Source organism: Marmota monax, unplaced genomic scaffold, assembly GCF_021218885.2.
Source record: "Marmota monax isolate L192 unplaced genomic scaffold, Marmota_monax_Labrador192_F-V1.1 WCK01_AAM20220418_F8-fsc00041, whole genome shotgun sequence".
NCBI lineage: Eukaryota > Metazoa > Chordata > Mammalia > Rodentia > Sciuridae > Marmota > Marmota monax.
Window position 1 is genome coordinate 944248 of NW_026695238.1, and position 26665 is coordinate 970912.

The 26665-nt window shown below is 43.6% G+C and overlaps 1 protein-coding gene across 2 annotated transcripts in view; it reads right to left on the reverse strand.

Annotated features, from left to right (window-relative positions):
- Window positions 1–20933, reverse strand: part of Mreg (melanoregulin) — a 58854-nt gene extending 37921 nt beyond the window's left edge. Inside the window, exons 1-2 of one of the 2 annotated variants that reach the window (XM_046439915.2) lie at window positions 20556–20933; window positions 3515–3674 (exon numbers count right to left, since the gene is read on the reverse strand). In XM_046439915.2, coding sequence (XP_046295871.1) covers window positions 3515–3674; window positions 20556–20707 — 312 coding nt within the window. In that variant the 5' untranslated portion in view covers window positions 20708–20933. The remainder of the gene's footprint in view (window positions 1–3514; window positions 3675–20555) is intronic. The other variant, XM_046439916.2, reaches the window with a different exon arrangement.
- Window positions 20934–26665: the final 5732 nt, after the last annotated feature.

The following is a 26665-nucleotide window of genomic DNA, read 5'->3' on the forward strand; positions in this document are numbered from 1 at the left end:
TTTATGGCATCATTCAAAAACAAGAGCAATAATCTTCCACTACTTGGATGGCTGCCAATGCATTATTTCTTCTGCTGAAAGTCTGTTTTCCATTAGCTTTTGAAGGCCTGTGTAAATGGAAGTGGAGTGTAGCAGATTTAAATATTACTTTTTTACATTTTTTGACACCGCAAATTACTTTAAGTCCATGCCTTTTCTTCATTATTTGCTTCCCTTCTATATGTTCTCTTCTATTTTTTCAATTTGGAACATTGTAAATTTAGCCTTAAGTCTTCTCTATCCACTTCAGATTTGAAGGGGGAATGTAAATAGGACACATACTTTTGTATAATTATTTTTCATTTATTCAGAGAACTGCAAATATGGACCTTCCTAGGTCTTTCACAAGCTGATACTCAAAGAAAAACATTTTGTCTGTTTCCTGAATATCTTGATTGAGCTTCTAAAGTGTAACATGCAAAAATATCTAAGGTTCCTTGTTCCTTATGTAGAATTTGATTATCTTTCAAAACCCAAAGCTTCTGTTTTATTAAAATCTAATCCTCTGTTATCATGTGTGAAAAAGAAAATACGCAATGATAAAAAAAAAATATGGACTTATTCAAACTTAACTCCCCACCAACTTACTCCTTCATTCTCTAAATCAATGGCAAGCTCGTTTTCAATTATACTGGATAAAAAAATAAGTAGTAATATGTAAGTACATGTCCTTATGCATCAGTAATCCATTAACATACTTTGTTGGATGACATTTTTTAAACATAAGCTACTTTAAAATCTAGCCATTTTATATGAAAATTTGGATTTTTCAGCTTCTCTTTGATTTCCTTTTTTTCCTCCCATGCTGGGAACTGAACCCAGGGTCTTGTGCATGATAAGCAAGTACTCTACCACTGAGCTACATCCCCAGCTCTCAACCCCTTTAAAAATCAAAAGTTCCAACATTTGTGGGTCCGCATTCCCAGCATGGCAAATAGCTCTCTGGAGCTTAGCAACTCCTCCCATCAGCACAATGTAGTTTTCAAAGCCTTTCAATATGCTGGCCCAGGGGTGGGATTGAGGGTGGGGGATCCCACTTCAATGTCCCACTGATGTTACTACCTAATTGCTGGAGGGTTCTGAGACTGCAGTCTCTGTTCTGCACTCTGAAGTGTTTTTCTTGGTTTCCTCCAAAAAGGAAGCATTGTCATAATTCCAATATTCTGAATGCATACTGTGGCCCGGCAATCCTATTCCTGGAAAAAAAAACTATGAAAGATCATCCAAATTTCTATGGATGTCCACTGCAGCATGCTTATAATACTAACAAAATACAACAAAACCAAATTAACATAAATATAAGTAGGAACCGTTCAAATAAAGATGGTAAGTCCATGCGAAAGATACCAGAGTCCCCCAAAGCAGTAAGGTAATTCTAAGCTACTAAAATAGAAATGTGTCAAATATATGAAATAGAAAAAGGTAAAGTATAGAACAGTATGTAATAAATGATCCAATCCATAAGGAAAATGAATAGATATATTAATATATGCTTGCATTTTAAATTTTTAGAAGAAAATACAAATAACTTTTTATTAGCCATATTACTTTCATACTTAAAAAAAAAACAGAAGCACTCTGAACAGGGATACCTCAAATCATATTATGTGTGATTATCACTACATCTTCATGTTACTTGATTGCTTATCTTGGTAACAGAGTCCCTCTCAAGTCAAGCTTGACTCCATTTCTTCAGCAAGAAGGAAAAAAGGCCTCCTGGATGACCCTTCACACCAGACACCAGGGCCAGCACGGAAAACACACAACGGCCATTCTGGAGTCTGTGCTTACTGAGAGCCCTCTGTGGTTCCTGTGGTCTCCTCTTCTATCTTTTCAAAAGTGGACACCAATCAGGCAGAGGGGCAGGAGCTCCTCCAGGGAGAGCAGAGAGCTACCCGGCTCCAGCTTCACATTTGCATGGAAGTGTGTGTGTGTGTGTGTGTGTGTGTCAGGGGTGTTATACACTATTTCCCTTATGCCCTTACTACTTTAGGTAGGATCAGAGAAGAGGAAGATAAAAGAACCGGTTCCCTACTCACTAGCAAAACCCCTCCCAAAAAACAGGATTCTTCTTCCCATTAAAGGGAAACAAGGCCATGTGTTCCCTTCACAGGCTCAGGAACAGCAGCCAGCGAAGGCTGTTCTTGGCAGCAGCAGCCTCTGTGACCTGCTTTCAAGAAGGAGAATCTGCTGGGGATGGGAAGCCAGAAACAGCACGGTGCCCGGCCACTAGCGGGATACTACATGTCAACAGCCCCTGCAGGGCTCTCCAGCCCACCCTTCCCCAGCCTTCCAGAACCAGAGGCAGCCGTCAGCTTTCCCTCACCCCACCGCTGACCCCTAAAGGCATCATCCAACACGCACCAGAATACAAGGTCCAAACACATGGCACTTCCAAAAGTTATGACCTACTGCTAAACTAAATTTTTTGAGCAATAAAATAAAATAGCAATAATTAGAGGGAAAAAAAAAAACCCCAAATTAGGAACAGAAGATTCCCACTACACACTATACACCACTAGCTTTTCTTCAAAGCCAGAGCCGGGGTGCTAACTTGCCCTGTTGTGCTCAATCGCTGTGGGATACAAAGTAACACGTAGCATGCACTTAACACAGACATCTACTCAGAGCTTACTGACAAATCTAGAAGTCAGACAGGTGGCATTACTTGAAAACGAGGTTATATAATATTTTACATAATACTCAAATGCTACTTTTGAAAGAAAGGAGAACAATACCCCAACTGCCTTGCTATTTTAACTTAGAGTCCCTCCCATTGAATGCCCTATCACTCAATAACTGTGATTCAGCATCGTCAAGGGTGGTTTCAAGCCCCATCATAAAAACCATCCTAAATATGGCACAACCATTGCTGTCAAATAAACATGAATAATTTAAGAAGCTTTCAACAGAAAAAGAAAAAAAAACATTCATTCAGGCCCCACTAATTCAGAATTAGTGATATGCAAAGCATCCTTCAAATTTCAGTTTCAATCACCTACCTTATTAAACAACTGGAAAGATTAGAGATGGACTATTGGAGTTATTTAAGACCATCTATCTCCCTGCTCTTAAGCAGCACTTCCCTGCGTGTAATTTGTTCCGTTAAGGTAATTATTAGAAAAGAGTCTTATTTGTGGTATCAAGCAGGTCTATCAAGACTAGCTATAATTAGCAACTAGTGATAATATATGCCAATAAATACCTGCCCTTCATTTCAAATAGCTCATCAGTAAGCAGAGCTTGGTGGTGTGCACCTGTAGTCCTATCTACCTGGGAGGTAGAGGCAGGAAGATCATTTAGGACTAGGCATTTGAGACCAGCAAGGGCAGCATAGCAAGACATCATCTCACAAAACAAAACAAAAACCCTCATCCTGTCCTTCATTCTTTATTTCAAGTGGGTCTTCTTGTAATTTGCTATTTTCCGTTGTCTGGTATCATCTGCACACAGTGAGATGTCAAAAGGTGCTTACCTCTGAGTCTTTGGCCTGCTGATTACGAATGACTATCAAATTGTACAGGATTCTGTCATCATCTGCCTCTGTGTGGGATACATCATGAGGCAGACTCCACAAATTCTTTTCGTCATCCCTTGCCAGAGTTGCTCCAAATGAGGAATATGGACTATTACCACTGTGGTATAAAAAAAAGAGAGGAGATATAAATTTTGTTTTATGCATATAAAATATAGTATATATCACATGTATTAACATACAGTACAAATAAAAATACATATTATATAAAATAGAGTGTAATATATAAATGTATAACAAAATGTCTAATTTAGCTTTACTAATTAAGCACAATACAATCCAATAGTCAAAAAAACAACAACAAAAAATCATTTTAAAAAGAGCAGAAATGGGCCTGGGTGTATATAGCTCAGTGACAGAGTGCTTGTCTACTATATGCAAGCGAGAATCTAGGTTTCATCCCCAGTAACATAAAAAGAAAACAAGAAAGCAATTAACATTAAGAGATGAACTTTCCCCTGCCTCTGAATCCAAGGAAGTGTAGTAAACCTAGAGCACAAGTTATATATAATAACTATCAAAATCCTTACACTGAGAACAGTACACAATAAGAATGTGTATCTAAATACTTCAAACAATGCAAAATGCGGACTAGGAATTTCAATAGCTTCATTTGGTACATTTGCTTCACGATTTTTTCCCTTATAAGGTGGCATGTGTGTTTAAGATTAGCGATACAGCATCATATCTAGGGCATGCCATGCACAGCCCCAGTTAACTTCTGTGGGACAGGACAGGCAGGGTCACACTGGGGTCATTCACTTCAACTAATAATATGCATGCCACACTGACTACAGGTTAATCACTGGGCTGAATAAAATTGTGAGCAAACAGACAAGTCTCCTGTCCTTAGGCCTCACTAGAGTCAAGCCTGGAAGACACATTAATAGATGATTACAACTATATAATTAAAAACTGTGATAAGTGCTTGGGGCTGTTCAGGGAGCCATGAGCACACAGGTGAGAAACTCACAGAAGATTCTGGGGGAGGTGGGCATCAGGCAGGCACTGTGAAGAACAGAGGTACAGCAAAGGTACCAACATGTTCAAAGATCTAGGGTGGGAGGAAACCCGGGGCATGTGTTAGAAGAAAGGGGACAATGGCCAAAGCCTGAACAGGAAGCTGAGCAGGAGCCAGGAAGACGTGGCTGTGAAGGCCACGTTTCCAACATTCTCCCATTTTGATCTTTATTCCTAAGACCTGGAAGAGGTATAAGCAGGACGGTGATGTAACTAAATAGTACTTCATCTTTAAAAGATCTTTCCAGGTAAAGTGTGGCGAATGCTTCCAAGGCCTCAGGAGAGGACTTGGCAAATTTGTTAAGATGCATTTGAAGTAACTCGGGTGAGAGAAGCCAGGTACTAGGATTAGAACGATGTTGAATGGGCACTATTCGGGACTGTGCAAGGTGGATTAAAGGGACTTGGAGATGAACTCCAGCATGGAGGGCTGGTGAGGAGTCAATGGCCAGTTTATTTCCCCAGAGGGTGTGTTGACTCCATGCTCTGAGGCAGAGCTAGAATGTCCCATGGCCAGGGACTGGCATGCACACCTGCAGGGGTAACATGCAGGAATGGCAAACGAAGACAGGAGACATCCAGATAAGCAGATGGCATGTGGGATGAAGGTTAAAGTTAAGATGTCCGTAAATACAATGTGATATGCTCAGGAGTTAGCAAGAAGGAAATCTCTCAATAGGAAGAAGCACCAATCACCAGACTGGGGCTCAGCAGCAAGAACCGCCCAGCAAGGGAGCAGCTCCAGTGCTAGAGTGATGGGTGCAGATTAGGATGCCACCAAGGCCCCAGAGTTGGGAAAGACAACCAGGCCCACAGGGGAAAAGTGAAGCAAAAGACGGGGGCAGGATGTTGAAGCCAAGGCCAGCAGGAAGCCTTGACCCTGAACTAGCACAGTGCTTAGGGCCTGGGTGCCACGGGGTGCTCCTGAAATCCCTCTGGTGTGGGTCAGAAGTTTAGGGTCTGAGACTGGACAGGGTAATCAGCATTATGGGGAAAGGAGCAGTTTGAGAGGAGTCAGGCCCAGTTCAACCACAGTGTTCTCAGACCGCTGCCTTCTTACTTAGGCTGTCAGGTGGCCGACAGACAAACACAGAACTCAGCTCTTAAGAATGATGAGCCAATGGAAGGGGAGGCAAAAGATGGCTTGGTGCTCTGTACATATGGGCTTTAACGAGCATGTTAAGTTCATTTATTTGTGTATTCAAAAACAAAGAACAGATACTGCTAGGTCCTAGGTACTGGGCCGGGGGCTTTGGGGACGCGAAAATAAATAGGACACTGTCTCTGCCCTTAACGTGACTATAAAGCAATGAGATAACTGCAACTTTTAAAAAGTATGCATGGAATGTCACAGGAGCAGAGAGGAAGAAGTGACCAATTGCATGAGATGAGAGGGAAACCCAAGAAAGGTTTTTATGAAGGCAACGTGCGGCCAGATCCAAGCATGCAGAGGCAAGGGCAACGGCATCTCCAGCAGAAGGAAGAGCTCAAGCAGAAACAGTGGGCAGAGGCTTCACAAGTCAGGGGATCCAGGCGTTCCCGCAGGACCACTGCAGTGGTGCATGGAGCCAGGAAAACAGATGTGAAGACAAAGAGGTGACTGGGGTCAGAATGAAGATAGTGCTAGTCCAGGCTTTGTTCTGCAAACTGTGACAAGTTATCAAAGGAATGTTGAGCCTCTTTGGGTCTCAGATGTAATCACTTTGGATGAAGCAGGAATAAGGAAATGGCTGAAGAGGCTGTCACAGTCAACTGTCACAGGCTGGTAGGTGGCTGAGGTCTTCGTGTGGGTGGAGTCCCTCGGGGTCACCAGAGGGTAAGAGTACAGGAAGAGCTGGGCAGAGACAGAAAGAAGGCCACAAGCCAACCACAACCAGAGTGGCCACTCTCTCTGCATCTTCTTCATTACAAGGAAGATCCTTTGAGGTGTAAGAAAGGCAATGTTTTATTGCAAAATAAATAAATATATGATTTTAAACGTTTTGAACCAGTGGCTGAGATGCAAATGAATGCAGAGAGAGGGGAAATGAGAGACTATAACCCTCAGGGGCAGCTCATAGGTGACAGGAGGAAGGGGTCAAAGGTGACTGTGAAATGATGCCTTCAGCTGGGACTCGTGGGCAGAAGCCAAGGCTGACCCTGTCAAGATCTGCGTGCAGAGGGAGGCTGGACGCAGGCCTACCTGTGGTCACCACAGAAGCCACAGAATCAGAGGACTGGTGGGAATGAGGAAAGATGGGAAGGGAAGGGGTGTCTGGAGAGAATGCAGAGAGCCCAAGACGACAGATGGCTGGGGCAGAGAGGGTTCAAAGAGCAGGCAGACAGAAGGGATGGCAGCACCACAGAGGACAAGGATCCAATTTCTTTTGCCTAACCAACTCTTGCAGTAGATGATATACCACATGGCATTACCCCTTCAGCACCAGCACCGGGGCCCCACACTCCACCCCTATTGTCATGAAACCATCTGGGGGGTGGGGGGGGGAGGAGGGAGAATTATCCCCAGTTGCTTGACTTCTCCAGGGGCAGGTGACAGTCCTCCCTGAATGAGGTCCCCAAAGGGGGTCACCTAGCAACCAGGTGTCACACACCACCTCCAAAAGGCTGTGACTGGGATGCACCCACAAGGAAGCAGCTTTGATAACAACCCCACGTGTGGATGCTCTGGGTACAAACCAGCAAATTCCCCAGGGGTTTCTCCCAGGGCAGCATCGATCTCAAGTCATGAAGGCCTGGTGGGTAGCTCCCACCCCAGGCTGCACCCACAGCAATGAACACATTTTTAGGCCAAGAAACCCTAGTTTCCTGACACTGGTCTTTCATATTTTTCCCACATTCATTTTATTTCAATAACTCTGGTCTCCACACAAGTTGATAAGGTGGTCAAGAGCAGGGACTGCGTTCACTGCTTCTGTGCCACACATCACCCACAGGGTCTACCACAGAGTGGTTGTTTTAAGTACTTATTGAGGGCTGGGGTTATGACTCAGCGGTAGAGCCCTTGCCTCGCACATGCAAGGCCCTGGGTTTGATCCTCAGCACCACATATAAATAAATAAAATAAAGTTATTGTGTCCAACTACAACTACAAAAATAAATATTAAAAAAATAAAGTACTTGTTGAATGGAACCAGCTGTGCCAGAATCCCAGCCTGCTAAAGGAAACCCTGGTCATAACTCAAGGTTACCACCTTTTTAAACATCCCTAAAGAGGGAGGTTAGAAATCAGCATGCACTTGAAGAATCAGTAAAGATCACATTTGACTAGGAATAATCAAGTCACCTTTTGTTTTACGGAGCCACAATTTCTTTTCCTGTTTTGGGGTGATCAATGCTGCCTCATTGGCCAGCACCTCCTTCTCAACAATCAACTACCCCCTGCATCTCTTTTTCTCTGTCTTTCCTCTCTCTTCTCTTTTGCTCTCTTTCCTCTCTAGCTATCTTTGTCTCTGTCCTCTGGCTGTCCTCTCTCTCTCTCTCTCTCTCTCTCTCTCTCTCTCTCTCACACACACACACACACACACAGGACTCTAGCCCACCTGGAACACTCACACTAGCCACCCATCCTTGGTCTAGGAGCTGTGGGGTGCTCTACAGGAAGGTCAACACAGGCCTCTGGAGAGTGCACATGTCTCCAGACAGGCAAAGGCCTCCTGGGTTCTCCTCCCATCTAGCCCAGCCCTAAGTAGAAGCAGTGCTCCCCTGGTGTCCCCTGAGGAGCTTCTGATTCTGCCTAGTCACAGTGTAGAAGAGGCCCTGCATGAGCGGTGCCTCTCCAGTGCTGCCCCACCAGCTCCGGCCACCCTCCTGAGCCTGCTCGTCCTGCAGAGCCACCCAGTCTGCTCTGCCCTGCTGGCTCCTCTACTCCACTTTCTGCCACCTTCTTCTTATTCATAGTGACAAGCCAGGCTTCTTTCAAAGGCCCTGAGGTCTGCACCCCAGCAGCCCTGGGAGGACACAGAGCAAGGAGGGTCTGGGCTTGGCTCTCTCTCCCTCCATGATAGTGATTTCAAAAAGGTTCGGAAAGAAGTGACAGCATTGCTTGCCCATGGCCACCATCTGCTGATGATAAATATTTTATTAACTACGTATCGTTTCAGAGGCTGCTCTGATATTACATCCTAAGCAGAAACTGCCCTCACTCCCACAAGGCAGGAGGAGGAAAGTCTCAGATTTCACCCTGATCCCCCCCCAAGGGCATGAGACCCCTTCTGGAGTCCTCTTTCAACAGGTCTAGGGTCAGGAGGAGAGAGAATCAGAAATGCTAAATTCTGTCCCAGGGGACATGGTTACAAAGTGCAAATGAGCAGGACAGTTATTTACCAAGAGAGACTGGGCTCCCTCACCAGTCCCGTGCTCAAGGGTGGCTGTCCACGCCAGCAGTTCCAGTGACCTCACGGCTCTTCCCGAGAACCACGTGCCAGCCACCACTGGTGTGAGACTGAAGCCGAAAAGAGCACAGAGATCCAAGCTCCAGCGTCCAGGCAAACCGTCCTCGAGAGGATGCTGGCCCACCCCTCTCCACTCAGTCCTCGTCTGATTCCCTCTAGAACGGGGCCCTGGCTTCTAACCTTGCTCTTCTCCATCTATCCGCACCTGGCTGCGAGGGAGGAGCAGGTGACTAGATTCTTTCCCTCTTCCTCCCTTCCTCCCCCTGCCCGTCCTCCTTCTTCCCTTCGTTCTTCTGTCCTTTCTTTACTGTTTCCAGGACAGGCATTTTGGCTTCTTTTACTACCCACTTGATTCAGTGCTTAAACATCCTTTAATGCCGAGTTTAAAATCGCTTCAGTTAGTGCTTTCTTGGCACTAAACCATCTTGGCTCAAGACTTCCTTCAACCCCAGAAACAGGCCCTCCGCCTAGGGGAGGAAAGCAAGCCCAGCATCTGGCTTCTGGCACCTCTGGGACCTGCTCCGCCCGCTGGGCTTCCAGGCCTCACAGCTAAAGCAGAGCTCTGTGAGCCGGTGTTCTTACACGTGCACCTGCTTTCAGAGCCCAGGAGAAGCCAGTGAGCAGGCAGGGCAAACTCTGCCTCTGGGTCCTCCAGGAAGTGCTGGGGCTCAGGAAGATGAGCTTGAGGAGGGAGCCTCAGCAGAGAAGAGGCCAGCATCCACACAAGGAAGGTTCTGGAATCTATGCGTGAACCTCCAGCTCAGACCTCTCTCCCAAACTGCACACTTCCCTTGTCCATCTGGATGCTTAGTAGACAGCACAAGCTCAACGAGGTACCAATCGAGCACCTGCTCTTCCCACTAGACCTGACTGCAGGCTCCCCTCCCCCAGCGTGGCAAGTTCTTCCTTGTCAGCCATCAGGCCAAGACCCTGAAGTCATCCTGCCCCCCTCGTCCCCCACATCCAATCCATCAGAAAAGCCCATTCGCTCCACCCTCACAATGTGTCCGCCTCTAGCAGGACCCCCTGAGCCAGGGCTGCTCAAGGCTTGCATACGAATTCCCACAGAAGTTTTTTTCACTGAGATTTACTTCTTTCTATAACTGCTTCCCCCTGCTCTATTCTGAGGCCAAAGTGATCCCCTTGATATAAATCAGATCATGCCATCCCTCTCTAAAACCTCCCAGTGGCTTCCATTTAACTTAGAGTATAAGCCCATATCCCATAATGATCCATAGACTGGACCAGATTCCAAGCACTCTGGCCTCTTTGCTATTCCTGAAGCTACAGGTCACACTCCTACCTCAGGGCCCTTGCACTGGCAGATCAAACTGCCCACACCATTTCCTTCCAGATGTTCCTTTCTTCACACCTCAAACATCTCCTCTGTGAGGCCTGCCCTGACTAGTCTACTTAAAATTGCAAACATGTTTCCCTTCCCCACTCCACCTTTTCTTGTTCCTACACACTTATCTCCTAGTTTACTTATTATGTTTACTATTTATTATACTCCTGCCCTACCACCACTAGAATAAAGCCCCAGGAAGACAGGAATCTGTATTTTTTAATTTATTTATTTTTTGCTCAGTGATGATGCATCTCAAGTGCTTAAAACAGCACCTCACACATAGTAGGCACTCAATAAATATTTGCAGAGTGAATAAACTCTTGTGTCCTGAGTTCACAGGACTCTGAACACCAGAGATATGGCTAGAATCTGAGTTCTAGCTGGCAAACAAACTCCTCACACTGTTTACTGATTACATTTATGAAAGTCAGGCTTGTAGTCTTGTGGGAGGAAGCAGATGACAAGCACATATGTTGGTGTCAGATGACGGCCAGGACTATGAAGAAACACACGATGAATAAGGTTCAGACAGGGGATGGGCACTGTTTTAAAGGGGATGTTCAAGGCAGAACTTGCTGATAAAATGACTTTAAGCAGCGATCTGAATAAAGGGAGGCAGTTATTTACTCAGGTAACCAGAAGAAGAACATTCTGGGCAAGAAAGGTCAAGAGCCCTGAGACAAGGGTATGTTTGGTATATCTAGAGAACCAGGAGGAGGCCAGCATGGCTGAAGGATGAACAACTTCACTTTATGTTCTGACTCTGAAGTTTCTAAACCATGCTTAAGAGCCCCAAACTGGAAACCACCCTTAAAGTCCACTAAGAGAAAAGGTGAATTTGATGGAATGTACTAGAAATCCAGGAGAACCATGAAGTAAGCGCCCCACAACAGCACAGATGGATCACACAAAGTCAAGCGCACAAGGTCAGGTGTATGGGCACATACGTGGTTTTGATCCCATTTACACGAAGCTTAAAAGCAGGCCACACTAAAGTACATCCCTAAGGTGCACAGTGGGGTGGTAAAAAAACAAAATAATAAATAAGGAAATGACTATCACAAAAGTCCAGATCTGATCATGGAGGAGATATGGGGCTGGCAGTGGCTATCTATTGCCCTGGGTGGTGGTAGCAGAAGCAGGCACTTTGAGGTGTTCTTTATACACTCTTCCTAATTTTTATGTCGTTTTTGTTTTGTCTGTGATACATACACACAAACACAAGTTTTTTAAAAGCCTAAATTAAAACTAAGTAAGAGGCAATTTAGGACACCGTCAACTAATACAAGGCATACACTATCTTTGGACACACACTCTCACCAAAATTATTTCCTAAAGGTCATTGTAAAAGAATAAAGTGCCCCGCGACTCGGGAGGCTGAGGCAAGAGGATCATGAGTTCAAAGCCAGCCTCAGCAAAAGCGAGGTGCTAAACAACTCCGTGAGACCCTGTCTCTAAATAAAATACAAAATAGGGCTGGGGATGTGGTTCAGTGGTCAAGTGCCCCTGAGTTCAGTCACTAGTACCCCCCCACACACACACACACAAAAAGAATAAAGTACACAGCGCGTAACTGGCACAAAACAAATATTTGTTAACCAAACTAAAAAGGACTTCAGTCTCCAACAGAGTTAAGCATAATTTACTTTTTAAACAAAGGTGTGCTGATATAATCACTTTAAAGTATCTAGAAAGTTCCAGGAAACCTAGATCACATGACATATAAAAGAAAGAAATGTCATCTTCTGGGAACTTCCAATGACACTAAGACTAAGGCAAGGCAGAAAAGGAGAAGAGAGATTCTGTGAGTTTTCAGGCAAGAAAACCTTTAAAAGTCACCTTGTGAATGGAGTGTGGGTGACTTACCGTAGAGCACTGCCCTCTGACTTACAGGGCCTGAGGTCCTGCTCCAGGAACCACCATATGACGCACCCCAACCCTCCCCTGTCTCTCAAGAAGGAAAAGTGCCAAACTTAGAAAGTGGGAAGTCCTGGTGCCAGGGGCACGGTCCTGCGCTAGCGTCCTTTGTGTCTTTGTAGGTGCTTCCTGTGAATCACAGTCTGGCCCAGGGCTGCACATGCAGGTTTCTGCAGGAAGCTGGGCATGAGATTCATCAACTCTTCCCAATCTGCTCAGACCTGGCTCTGGGAAAACACAGCATGGTGTGGGTGGAGCAGAGGGGTGCGGGGATGAGGCCATCTGGGCCGAATCTGAGACCTCACTGACATTAATATATCCTCCAACACTTTCCCTCGGAGGATGGAAGACAATTTGATCCACTCGAGGTGAGTCCACACCGTACCAGGAACGCTCTGCCCACATAAGATGGCTGTGCATCTACAGTCGGTGGTGGTTCTCTTTTTTAAACGTTGCCAGCCTTCCCTTCCCCCACTCTTGCTTTGCACTAGCACTTGGTCTCTGGCCTCAAGACAGGAAAATGAGCTTGGGGTTTCTGGACCACAGGCTGTCGTAATCCAGGGAAAGTGTCGTACTCCAAACAGTTTCTAGCACCCACCATATCAGCACAGTGACACACCTCCCTGCACAGGGCTCTGCTCCTTCTATGGCACTGAACTATAAAAGGATGTGAACCCCAGTTCAGCTGTGCATGCCTCTGAGCAAGTTACTGAAGCTCTCGGTGCCTCCGTTTCTTCAATGTCAAGTGGAAATCATAGGCGTAATTACAGTCAATCCTCATGATCCACGGATTCCACGCTTGCAAATTCTTCCACTCACAAACATTTACCTGTCACCCTAAAACCAACAGTATTGATGGTTTAAAGGTCATTCATGGACGTGTGCAGTGAAAAACAGAGGTGGACATTCAACTGAGGGTAACGATCCGCCTTCTTGTTTTCAGCTCTCATACCAAAAAAAGAAACAAGTGTCCTTTTTATAGTATAGTCAGTGATGTATTTTGCATTTTTGTAATTTTTATTGATCTCTCTGTTCAGAGTTTTCCCTATGTGCTAAAATATATGGTAGATAAGCTTCATTCAGACAAACCGTGGCTGGGCATGAGTTCAATTTCAATGGACTAACAATATATATTAAATAAAGTGACTCTGGGTAGAAACTCGAAACAAGATTGTGTTAGGACTGGTCAGTGAATCAGCTCACAGGAACCAAACTCTCGCTGTACTTCCCCCAGGAGCAGGATTCCGTATTCACACATTCAGTAATTCTCACACAGCAGATGTAATGAATTCAGCGTCAAGGTGGCTTTACAAGACAGAACTACCGAGTAACAAGACCCAGTAGCACCTCATGGTCAAGCACTCAGGACACTGCCCCCTACACTGAAAGGCCTGGGACAACTGTGCAGAACCGGAGGGCAGGGAAGACAGAGCTCTTCCTCACCTGCCTTCTCCCCTCACCTGAATCCTGCAACAGGGCAACTCAAACTGTGCCATTTCTTCATGGTCTGTGGGCCATTCAGGGAAATTCAATTCCTTCTTAGAGCAAACCCCGGTGCAGACACTAAGTAATCATCTAGCTTAAGCTGAGACTGTATATTACTTTTTCCCTAATGGGAATTCAGGCACTGTAAAAAAATAAAAACCCTGGCCTCTGTTCTCAGTCCGTTGCCCACAGATGTGTGCATCAGTTCTGTTATCAACAACAGAAGTTGTAGGTGGGCACTGACAGGAGAAGGCAGTGAAGTATTTGGAAGCTTGGAGCCATGAATGGTTAAAAACTCAACCGTCACTGTTAATTCTTTCCATTTCTTCTTTTGCTTTGGAACAAACAGATAGTGATGATGATGCTTGTCAGTTATTGACAGCCAATAAAAATGAAAGAATAAGAATTATACCCTTATACCCCCCCCCCAAAAAAAAAACATTCAAAGTAACCCCTGTGAAGATGCTATAGCCCATGCTGCTCACTGTGGTCCCTTACGTTACCTTTGGTCTCCTCAGGCCTCTGATGCCTGTATAGGATACTGTGTGACAGGTGACTCTATGGGGTCAGAGGACTTGGGCTTCCTTCTGCTTAAAGTTGTCTTAAGCTGGGCCTCCAAGGCCACAACCCATGTTCAAGTGGATTATTAAATGGCAAGGGTATGACTTTATCACAGATGGAAGAAAGCCATCCACAAAAGTGAAATAAAAACCAATGCTTTGGGGCTAGAATTGTGGCTCAGTGATAGAGTGCTTGCCTAGCACGTGTGAGGCACTGGGTTCAATTCTCAGCACCCCATACGAATAAACAAAATAAAGTCCATTGACAAATAAGAAAAAAGTTTTAAAAAAGAAAGAAAAATCAATGCTTTGAGCTCACACATTTTCCCCAAAGTAGTTAGTAATGGATTGAAGAGTGTTCCCCCAAAAGACACATCCGAGTGCTGATCCCCAGTACCTCTGAACATGGCCTTATTTGGAAATGGGCTTTGCAGATGTAATTAAGGATCTTGGAATGAGATCATCCTGGATTTTAGGGTGGAGGCTAAATCCAATGACTGGTATCCTCCTAAGTGAAAAAAGAGGAAGACCTGAGACTCAGAAGAGGAGGAGCACAGGGAAGAAGAGGTCAAGATTGAAGTGGTGCTGCCACAAGCCAAGCACCAGCAGGAGCTCCCAGAAGCTGGAATCACCAAGAAATATTCACAATGCCTAGAGCCTTCTGAGGGACTGTGGCCCTGTCCACACCTTGACTTCTGACTTATAGAACTGTGAAAGGATGTTTCTGTTGTTTTGAGCTACCAAGTTGAGGTGATTTATTGGGGCAGCATTAGAAAACTGATAATCCATACCCCCACATTTCTCTTCACTGGTAGCATAAAATCTTGAACCGAAAGACGTTTTACAGACATTTCAGAACAACCCACTGGTATTATCATCCTCTCCTTGGAGCAAACTGGCTTGTCGTCATCACTGTTTTGATCACATTTACCTTGCTTCAGAAATGTGATCGGTGCAGGGAAGAGTGGCATACAGGACCTCAGACCTTACAGAGATGGTTGATAAGATGAATCTTACATGATTCAGGTCTTTCATGACTGCAATCTCACTGAAGATGAGAAAACAGTGACTATATGACTCACAGGTTGATGGGACCTTTGGCTTTCTTGGGTCAGGATCAGGCCATGAATCCTTTATCCAGGCCTGGACTTGTTCTTAAGTTTCCTTGCATTGAAAAAAAATGTCTACTAAGGTGCTCTTGGCATAGCTCAGTGGTAGAGCACTTGCCTAACATGTGCAAGGCCTGGGTTCTATTCCCACCCAGAGCCACAAAAAATATAAATGATAAGTTTTATTTTTGAAAAGAAAAAGAAACGCCTACTCAACTATTCACTGGTGAGGCAGCCCTGGGCAGATGGAAAACTGACAAATGATCAGGATGAACACTTCAGGGACTTGAGGTTCCCTCCCAGCCCCACAGACAGCCTGGAAGGGGGAGGGGGTCCCGAGAATATCAGTTAACACAAGACCACAGAAGGAGGATCAAACCTGAAAGGGCCCTTCCAGATCACCATTAAAGATAGATCTCCCCATTTTTATAGAAGAAATGAAGGTCCAGGGAATTTAAGAGGCTTGTTGCAAATCACAGCTGGTTAATAGCTAGGACTAGGACTCTAGTGTCCCCCACCCCACACATGACTTGGTTCCTGGTGTCAGGCTGCTCTCACATCTAAACAGTAATGAAGGATACAGAAAAAGGGAAGGAGGCAGGGGCCAAAATGGTCAGGGGCTATGGCAGTGAAATCTGATAAGTTCTTGGAAATAAATTTTATGTTACTTTTAGAAAATATGTGAGAGTTATCTGAATTTTCTCTACTGCCAAGGCTTTGAGGCCAGACAGACATGGATTCAAATACTGGGTTTCTAAACAATCAACTTTGACTTTGAACTTACTGAGCCTTGGCTTCCTCATTTATAAATGAAGATAACTAATATCTACCTCATTTGATCAAAGTGTCTGTTAAATGACAATGTATTAAAAAAAATTCTCACTCATGCCAGAGCCTGCATGCAGTATACACCTCATATATAAAGTCTAAGAATGCTAAACACAGATTCAGTTCAGAGGCCACCTGAATATGTGGAGGTAGGAGGAAGATGAAGTTATAGGGGGACCTTTTTTTTTTGGGGGGAGGGTTCAACTCCATTATCAATATTTTCTTTCTTAAGGCAGGTGCAGGGTTTATGAGTTTCTTTCACTATTCTTCCTATCATTGTATTTTAAATAATCGTTTTAAATGTACACACAGCAAGCAATTAATAAATGAACACTATTATTATCATTATCACCCAAAAAGTACTTTCTCAGCTCTTCCTTCACTGTGGCACACTGTGCCAGGCACAACAGGGGACACAAAGTAAGATTCAGCCTCTAATCTGCACTAAGGCCTCCAGCCTTGTCAGGGTGACAGTACCACCTTATAACTATGATACCTGGCAGAACACCATGAGAGACCGAGGGGCAAAAAGAAAGAAAGGGGACAGCAGAACTCCTTAGGAGACTTTCTGAGTTTTCATCAGAAAGGTAGCAATGAAGATGGGCTTTAAGCAGCAGAGTGATAAGAAATAGGGAACAACAAAACCCATCTCCATCAACAACTACCGCCCTGGCAAAGGCACCAGGGGACACCAGCTGGATCAGGTGACTGTAGGCAAAGAGACACAGAATGCCAAAGCAGAGGGGAAGAAATGTGAGAGAAGAGATGGGTGGTCAGCACAGAGGTACTCCACATCACGGAGAAAAGAACAGCCAAACCTTTCTCTTTTAAGTTACAAGGGAGCAAGTTCCATGTAATTATACTGGACAGAGGCCAGCTTTCAGGAGCCCAATAACTACTCAAAGGAACGGATGTTACCTAAATGGGCCTGCCCCACAAAGGTCAGAGGTCCCTTAATGCCATCTCAAGCATAAGCTTTTAGGGCTGTGCTTCTTGAAGGCTGTCCCCAGACCACATTCTGCCAACCCACCTGGTATGCTTAGTAAAAGGCAGAGTCCCAGACCTGGAAGTCACAATGTTTGGGATGGATCCCAGAAGCTACAGTTTTAGCAAGTTTACCAAGTGATTCCAGGAAAAAAAAAAGAAAATGGTGATGAAGAAGGAGGTAGGGGGGTCAGTTGACTACTCTTTAAAGACATCTGTGTGTGACACAAAGGACAGCAGAGAACGGCAGTTGGAGGTCATGGCAATATCAAGATGGGCTATTACTCAGGGAACCCCTCAGAATATTTCTAGAGAAAGGGAGAAGAAAAACCAGCCAGTGGGTGAGAGAAACACAGATGCACTTCAGCGAGGTACAAGCTTCCCCTACAGTTACAAGGTTCCAGAAAAAGCAAAAAGATCAAGGTCAAAAATGGAAGTGGCACAGTCAGACTGGCAAAGGAGCCCAGACTAAGAGCTGTTTTTTGTTTGTTTGTTTGTTTGTTTTGTTTTGTTTTTTTCCTGAACAAACAAGAGTCCCTGGTGTGTTCTGAGAAAGGACTGGAGATGACTGTGCATGCAGATGACAAACATCATCTCCTCTCACCTCTTCCAGGCACCGCTGCTCTGGGGAGCAAAATAAAACCTGAAGCCATTCTTATAGACAGTAAAGGATTTAGTTAAGGAGGAAAAGATGTCTTTACAAACCTTCTTTTTATAAATGAAAACAAAAAGACAAAGAATGAAGTTCTCAATAAAATAATAATTCAGACCATCTGGCCACATGACTTCACCACATCAATATTTTAAACTAGTTTCTTTGGAAAACAATATGAGAGTCCTCAAAAATTAAATACATTTACCATACGACCCAGCAATCCCACTCTTAGGGCTTTACCCCAGGCCATTGAAATCATGTCTATACAGAATCTAAAATGAATGTTCACAGCAGCATTATCCATAACTGCCCCAAAGTGGAAACAACCCAAATGTCCACCAACAGATGATGAGATAAACAAAATGTGATCTATTCATACAATTGAATATTATTCAACCATAAAAAGGAATGAAGCGCTGATATGTGCTACAACAGGAAGAACCCTGAAACCACGCTACTATGTAAAAGAAGCCAGGCAAATGGCCACATACTGGATGATTCTAAATAATGTCCAAAATAGGCAAATCTAGACTGCCAGAAAGCAGACAAGTGGATGGTAGGTGAAGGGAAGGTGGAGTGGGAAGTGACGGCTAATAGATAACAGTGATTCTTTTATGGGTAGTGAAAATGCACTAGAATTAGACAGAGGTGATGGTTGCACAATTTCATGTATATACTAAAAACATACACTCAGTTGGACACTCTAAACAGAATAAAAACAAACTAAAAAAAAAAATAGGATTTGAAACCAGGCCCTCAGATGACTTGCGTAGGAAAGAACATATAGATACCCATCTGCACACACCCTCACCTACCACTATTCCACATGTCCATTAATAAGCTGCTCTCTGGAAATAGTTATGTTGAAATGGGGCCAGAATGACAGGAAACCACGAGACCAGTCCACTCATATTCACATGCCCGGAATAACAAAAATAATTAATAATAACTAACATTTATTGAGAGTTTATTATGTGTCAGACACTATATTAAGCACTTGACATGTATTGTCTTCCTTCATTTCTCACTGCAATCCTTTGAGGTATATATATACTATTATCGTTCCATTTTACAGATGAGGAAATTGAGGCACAAATGAGTTTAACTTATGCCAACTCATCCAGGTGGGTGACTCATCCTGGGCAATGTAATTCATTATTACCATGCTATGCTGCTTCATCTGAAACGATCTTCTTAAAAATCACCTGCAAAATTCACTGACTTATATCACTGTAAGTAAGCCAAGACAGGAGATCCAGATTTTTAAAATGACCAAAACTATTAACCTAAATAGCAAGCCTAGACAGAACATCAGAAATATCCAAAGATCTGACTATGAAACTCAGTTGAAAGCTACACTTCATATTAACTAAGAGCACTGACAATTCAAGTATATGCTCCAAGCATGAAATTCTAGATGGTTACCTTCTACCTTTTAAACTAGGAGCAGATGACACAGTTTCTCCCTTGGAGTACCAGTAGAAAAAGTAATCAAAAATACTATGCATTGTGCATATGGCTGTGTGTGTGTATAATACACATGACATACATGTGTACTCACTAAACAGGGAGGAGCAGATGACAAATTCTAAGTTCTCAGTCATAGGAGAGGAAATGATGTCACATAATCAAAGAAGACAACTTGAGGAGTCCTTGAAAAATCACATCTAGGAAGAGGCGGCAAGGCAAAAGGTCACCACTTGTGGCAGGGACCATCAGAAGATTGTTCTTATAGTGGCAAGAAGTAGTGTGTTTGATATACTGGAAAATAAGAGCAGACAGGCAGGAAGGGGTTATGTAAGATCTTCAAAGTCCAGGGAAGTGTTTCAACTTGATTGAGTTAAAAAGGTAAGTCATGATTTAGAAAGAGTTGTGAAAGCGTTGTTATATTATCTGCACACTTCATAAAGAAAAAAAAAAAAAAAAACCCTGGCTTGAGTGTTTGCTCACCCAACCCTGGAATTCCATTTTATAAACTGTTTCCTAATTTCATTTTAAACATTCTGTTTCTGTCCTATCTACCCCAGAGGCATGACCTAGTGGAAGCTTAATTTCAGCCAACTCAAGATGCAAAATCATGGCTTAAAAATCACAGCCTGAACAAAATCATGCTGTAGGGTTTCTTCACAAAGCCTCTTAGCACATGGCTAATGACCATTAAATTTCTTCACATCTTATAGCTTAATGTATAATGAATCAACATCCTAGTGAATAGGCTATCTCTGACACAATATGCATCATCTTTTTTTTTTTTTTTAAATGTGAAAAACCTTCCTTGGGCTCGGTCACTAAAATTGTCACCATCTGGTAACAACTTTGAATGGAGAGGTATCTAACTTTTTGGCTGAGTGACACACAAATCCACAGTTGCACACTGCACTGTAATATACCTATCAAACTCCCAATCACGAATTTTACAGGACTTAATAGAAACTTCTCCCGTACTCGTCTGCCCAAGCACTGCAACTGAATTCTTGGCACTTTCCACAAGTATCCACTGGGTCTCCAAGAATCTGTGTTTTCTGGCCGCCAACAACAACAAAAAGTCTGGCTCAAAGATCCTGCGAGTGTAAACATTCTTACCCAAGACATCCCGTGAGGGACCCAGGGGCTGAATCTGCGCCTCAGTGCGACCTTGCAGCAAGCCCACCTCCCGGTTCAGACCCGCATACAGGTATCCTCACCCCGGGTGCCCGGCTGCGGCCAGGCGACCCCGGATCGTGGGCAAGCGGTGCACCCACCTGACCAGGGGCTCCTTCTCGGGCAGGGCGGGCTCGTCCAGACACTTGCACGGGCAGCAGCAGCACGCGGTCCGCAGCCAGTCCCTCAGCCCCATGGAGAGCAAGGGTCCCCTCGGGCGCCGGAGTCTAGGAAGAAGTCGCCGCAGGGAGCGATCGCGGCCGGAGCGCGCGCCACCCGGCCGGCGTCCAGGTGCGGGGACAGTGGTGGCCCGAATGTCTCACGCCGGTCCGTGCGCATCACGCCGCGGCCGGGACGCGCGCGAGGGCGGAGGAGGCGCTCCACGGCCCGGAGACTGCCAGCCGCGCCTCCCGCCTCTTGCGTTTTGTTGGGGGCGTGTGTTTTCGTCGAGCTCCCCCGCACCCCACCTCTTTTTTTTTTTTTTTTAATTCCCCGGGCGCAAATTGGGGCGCATGCGTCGCCGAGATGCCCGCTGCCGCCCTCTAAGGAGGAAGCCGGGACTCCAGCCAGGCGGCAGAGTCCAAGCGCAGCGACAGGCTGGCCGCAGGTCGGAGGAGGGCAGCGAGGGGAAAGCCCTGGAGCCACAGCGCACGAGGTCCGCGGAATCTATTCATACTTTTTATTGGCTTCACTGAGGGAGGAAATAAAAGTCTCCACCCTCCCCCCTTCAAAGCAGAGTTTAAGGCATATTTTTAACACGTCAGCCCCATACAGCACAAATTAACAAAAGACTCTGGATGGATGCAGTATAGAGGTGTTTTTTGTTTTGTTTTTCAAATGACATATTGACATCTGATTTTTTAAAAATGTTTTCAAAACTCCGGTTCTTGAATAGCCCCTGAGGAAAAGGGGGAAGGGCTCCAGAGCTGTTGTTATGTGTTTATTTATACCTTAAAGTTATGTATAGATGTATTCTTTATGCTCCTCGTATAAACTTGTTAAGTATATGTACACATATCCTTCTTTTTTGTCCAAACAGCAACATATTCCACATATTTCACTCGGGATGTCATGGTGACTTATCAGTGTGTATCTTTCTCTATGTCAATTTAACAATTGCATGTACTTCAGTCTTAATGAATGCCCCCAGGTTTTCCCCAGACTCCTTCTGATGGACATTTCAATTAATTCCAAGCTTTTGTTATTAAGGAGATTTCTTGGATAATTGGAAATGAAACCACCATTTGACTCAGCTATCCTTCTCCTGGGCCTATACCCAAAGGACTTAAAAACAGCATACTATAGGGACACAGCCACATCAATGTTTATAGTAGTACAATTCACAATAGCTAAACTGTGGAACCAACCTAGATGCCCTTCAATAGATGAATGGATTTTAAAAAATGTGGCATATATACACAATGGAATATTACTCAGCAATAAAAGAAAATAAAATCATGAATTTTTGCAGGTAAATGGATGGAGTTAGAAAAGATAATGCTAAGTGAAGTTAGCCAATCCCAAATAACCAAATGCCAAATGTTTTCTTTGATATAAGGAGGCTGATTCATAGTGGGATAGGGAGGGGGAGCATAGGAGAAATAGAGGAACTGTAGATAGGGCAGAGGGGTTGGAGGGGAAGGGAAGGTGCATGGGTTTAGAAATGATGGTGGAACATGATGACCATTATTATCCAAAGTACATGTATGAAGACATGAATTGGTGTGAATATACTTTGTGGACAACCAGAGATATGAAAAATTGTGCTCTATATGTGTAATAAGAATTGTAATGCATTCTGCTGTCATATATAAATTAAAAAAAAGACAAACCTGCAGTGAACATCCTTGAACTAATACATTTGGTCATATTCTTAAAAATATCCATTGAAGTCATGTTTGGTGGTTGAATTGCTGTATCCTAAGTAAGGTGCCTTTTTAATTTTGATGAATCTTGCCAAACTGCTCTCCAATTAATAATCCCACTTTACACTCTGACACACAAAAGTATTTCATTACATCCCCTGCTCCCACCAATATAAGGTGCAAGCTTATTTTTATCTTTGCCAATTTGATATATTGACAGATATTTAATGAACATCTGTTATGTTCCAGATGTTTGTTTTAGGAGGGGGGATATGGCAGAGGAGAAAGTAAACAAAAAGCCCTACTCTCATGGATTCAACGTTTTAGAGGGAGTTAGACAAATGAAACAAGTAAATTATTTAGTATGGAAGACAATGGTATGTACTGTGGATTAAAATGAGTGTGTGTGTGTGTGTTTGTGTGTGTGTGTGTGTGTGTGTGTGTGTGTTTGAAGGCAGTAAGTGGGGGAGGGACTGGTGCCTGAAATTTTAAATGGGGCGGTCAGAGAAGGCCTCCTTGAGGCTGTGACATTTCAGCAAAGACTTGAAGATGAACAAGCTAGCCATGATGTCCAGGGAAGAGTATTTTAGGCAGAGTGAAGGCCATGTGCAATACCCTAGAGAGAATAAACTATAGGGTGCCTGAGAAAGAATAAGGATCCAGGGATCCAGGAGACAAAAGGGGCTTGAGGGAGAGTAGTAGGAGACAGTAGAAGGTTAGACCTTGTAGGGCATCACAGGCACTCTGGATTTTGCTGTACGAACTGAGCAAACCACTGGAGCATTTTGAATAGAGGGAGTGACCTAGATGGCAAGCAGCTCCATTAGCTGCAGTCTTTAGAAGAAACTGGGTGCCAAGGACTATTGTGGGGAGATGCATATGGAGCCCATCACAATGGTCCTGGTGACAGATGCAGTGGCAGTATGCAGGGCAGTAGCAGTATTGGTAATAGGAAATGGTTGAACTCTGAATAGAATTTGAAGGTAGAACCAAAAAGATTTACAAAAGACAGAGTCCAAGGTTTGGGGTTTACAAACCATTAAGGGTGAAGCGTCATCGTCATCGACTGAGATAGGAGTATGGGAGGAGCAAGTTTGGAGGGCTGAAGAGGAAGGAAGAGAATTAATTGTCAACAGTGTCAATGCTCATGGGTAGTGTATTATGTTTAAAAGTGCATTGCCATTCATAGATTTTTGTCTTGTTCTGGCGACAGTATGAACTTGTAGGGACTTGCCAAGTGCATATTCATTAAGAGGCTACTGAAGGATAAGGAAAAATAATAGAAGGTCCCTATGGCCTCTGACTTGGTTGCAGAGACAGGATATGAACCCATCATGAAATGTTAATGGGATGTAACAGAGTATCCACTGTCACCAGACTAAACAGGGCTTGGGTATCAAGTCCAGCACCAAGTCATTCATTACTTGTAACCAGTGCCTGATTAGAGGCTGAGAATTGTTCTAGAAAACAATCTTCCTACTGCCTTGAAAAATCTCTTCGGAAAAAAAAAAAAAAAAAAAATATATATATATATATATTCTGAAATTGGATTTTGGATTTCAAGTCAATCCTCCTAGTTTCATGTAGACAATGGTTAAAGGGCATTGCCAAAATGTGAATTCAGCTAGCAAGAAGATGGACTGTAGGGTCTGACAGATGCTATTAACTGACAGAGTTGGATCTGTTCAGAATGGAAAAATTAGAGAAGCATTCAGCTCCTTTATAAATTTTGACTTTTAGATAAGTCAATTTTTCTGAATCTCAATTTTCTAGTCTGTGAAATTGAGAGAACAGAACTAGATCTCTTAGGCACAGTTGTGAGACTCAAATGAGATCCTTTAAAATCTCTAGAGCCTGTAGAAATATCAGAATTCAACAGAAATTATTGAACTAAATCAACTAGGACTGACTGTCAGGGAAAATGGTCCTTACCCTAGTTAGATTGCATATACTGATATTTCTTTTCATATTCGACCTCTGCTATGTGTGGGCACCTCTTATGTGGTCTGTTTCAGACAGACTATTCTCAGAAAGCCATAGCGCCAAGTCTATTTAATAAATTTGATCAAGAGCTTAATGCCCTGCCCTACTAAGAATCAGGTCTAGTGTGTACCTACTCTAATAATTATTAATATTTTTCTTCCTAAATTAGTTTGAATTTTAAAACTTATTAATAAAACATTTCTCCAAAATACTGAAATATTACAGTTCAAGTTCCCTTTATTATCTACAATCCTGATCCTCTTTTTGCCCCTCCCCAGGGTAACTGTTATTACCAGTATGTACAACCTTTTTTCTGGACACACATTTGCATATGTGCACTGTGGTGTACCCTCTGTTGTATGTGCTATTATTATTGGCAATGAGCTTTTTTGTGTTAATGCAAAAGGTATGCATGCATCTGTATACAAGCTTTATTCAACTTAATAAAATGTCTTAGAGATCTGTCCTTGTTAGTTACCTGTTTTTTTTTAAACTGGTGTGCATATTTATTAGTTTTTTAAGGATTATCATATCAGTGTTATTCACAGTATTCATCTTCCCAGAAGTATTCAACTCTTTTTCCTTTTTTGATAAAGTAGGCCGTGGATAAGAATATCAAGACTGCCAAACTCTCCAGCTTCAGCTCTAGGTAGCTGAGACCATGCTTTGACAACCCCACTCTCTGCTTCAGACATCATTCATGGAGAACACTGAGCTTCCTTTTTTTTCTGCTTTTTTTAATTTAATTTAATTTAATTTTTTTATTATTTTTTTTGTGTGTGTGTGTGTGAGCTTCCCTTTTTTAAGAATGCTGCTAGATCCTTCCTTCTGCATATTGACGCCAACACCACCAACCACATACAGCAGCATCTGACATTTACCAAGAACCCTGGGCACCTGATGTTGGGGGAGTAGACAATCCCCTGGGGCAACCAGTGACTCACAAAACCTATCAGCTGCTTGTTTTCAAGGCAGAACTAAGAAATAGGCAGGCCCCTATTTTCAGATTTCTCTATAGCAGAGAAAATTCTAGAGTCTGCCTTGAAAAAAAAAAAAAAAAACTAGTATAGTTTGGAGTCCTCCCACCCAACCCACCCACTTTTAAGAATTTATTGACGGCTTTTGAGAGTTAGAGAGAAATGCATATGCAAGCAGGAAAAATTAGAAAACAAAAATATTTAAGCTCCCATGCCACACCACAGATGCATTCTACCAAAAAGCTCTGTTCGGAGCAAACAGAGCATAGCAGATGTCATTCAGTTACTCGTTCAACAAACATTTATTGAGCAAGGTGCTGGGGACACAGTGGTCTATAGGTTCCATTCATAAAGTAGGGGTTTGGTTTTGTTCTTCTAAATAAATGCACCACCTAGGGCTGGGGATGTGACTCAAGCGGTAGCACGTTCGCCTGCCACGCGTGCGGCCCGGGTTTGATCCTCAGCATCACATACAAACAAAGATATTGTGTCCGCCAAAAACTAAAAAAAATATTAAAATTCTCTAAAAATAAATAAATAAATAAAATGCACCACCTAGAAAAGTGCAGACCCACAATAGAGATTCAGTAAGTAGAAAGAGATGCCACAGGGTAACATCTAGAACAGGGCAGGCACACAGTGAGCACTTAATAAATGTGTTTCATAAATATCAGGAAATAGAAAAAAAGTTCCTTGGTATTTGCATGGGAAGTTATGTTTAATTTCTGAAGTGTTCCTACAGAAATCCAGCAGAGAAAAAAAGAAAGAGCACAGACTTACTCAGAGAAAACAGAGATTCTTCTAAGCAAGTCAGAATTCTGAATCCACCTCAGCAGCCTCACCCACCTCAAATCACCCCAAACCAACATGGCTCACTTCTGAGAAGTCACACTGGGAAGTGTGGCATGATTGGATGTCACCAAAGCAAAAGCCATCCAAGGATCCCCATATGGTGTCTGGTTTCTGCTTCTACAAATCCTTCACCTCTCCTTTTGGTAACAGCACTTTACTTTCCTTTGAAGAACACTTCCCAATTCCATGGGTTGGGCATGACAATGACCATACCCCACCCCGTCTCTTTCCTACTATGAGGATGGGCTGTGACCACACAGGCCAAACACTCCTTCCACAATTTACCTAAGGACCCAAAGATGATAAATGGCTGGGGATGAGACATGAATTATTGTAGGGATAGCACCCTGATGAGTAGGCCCAAGGCCACTGCTGTGTAGATGCCTGGAGTTTTCCGTTCACATGTTTCCCAGCATCAAGTTTTTCTAGCTTCTAGTTTTCCCATTATGCTGTGGATGACTCTATAACTGTCAATCA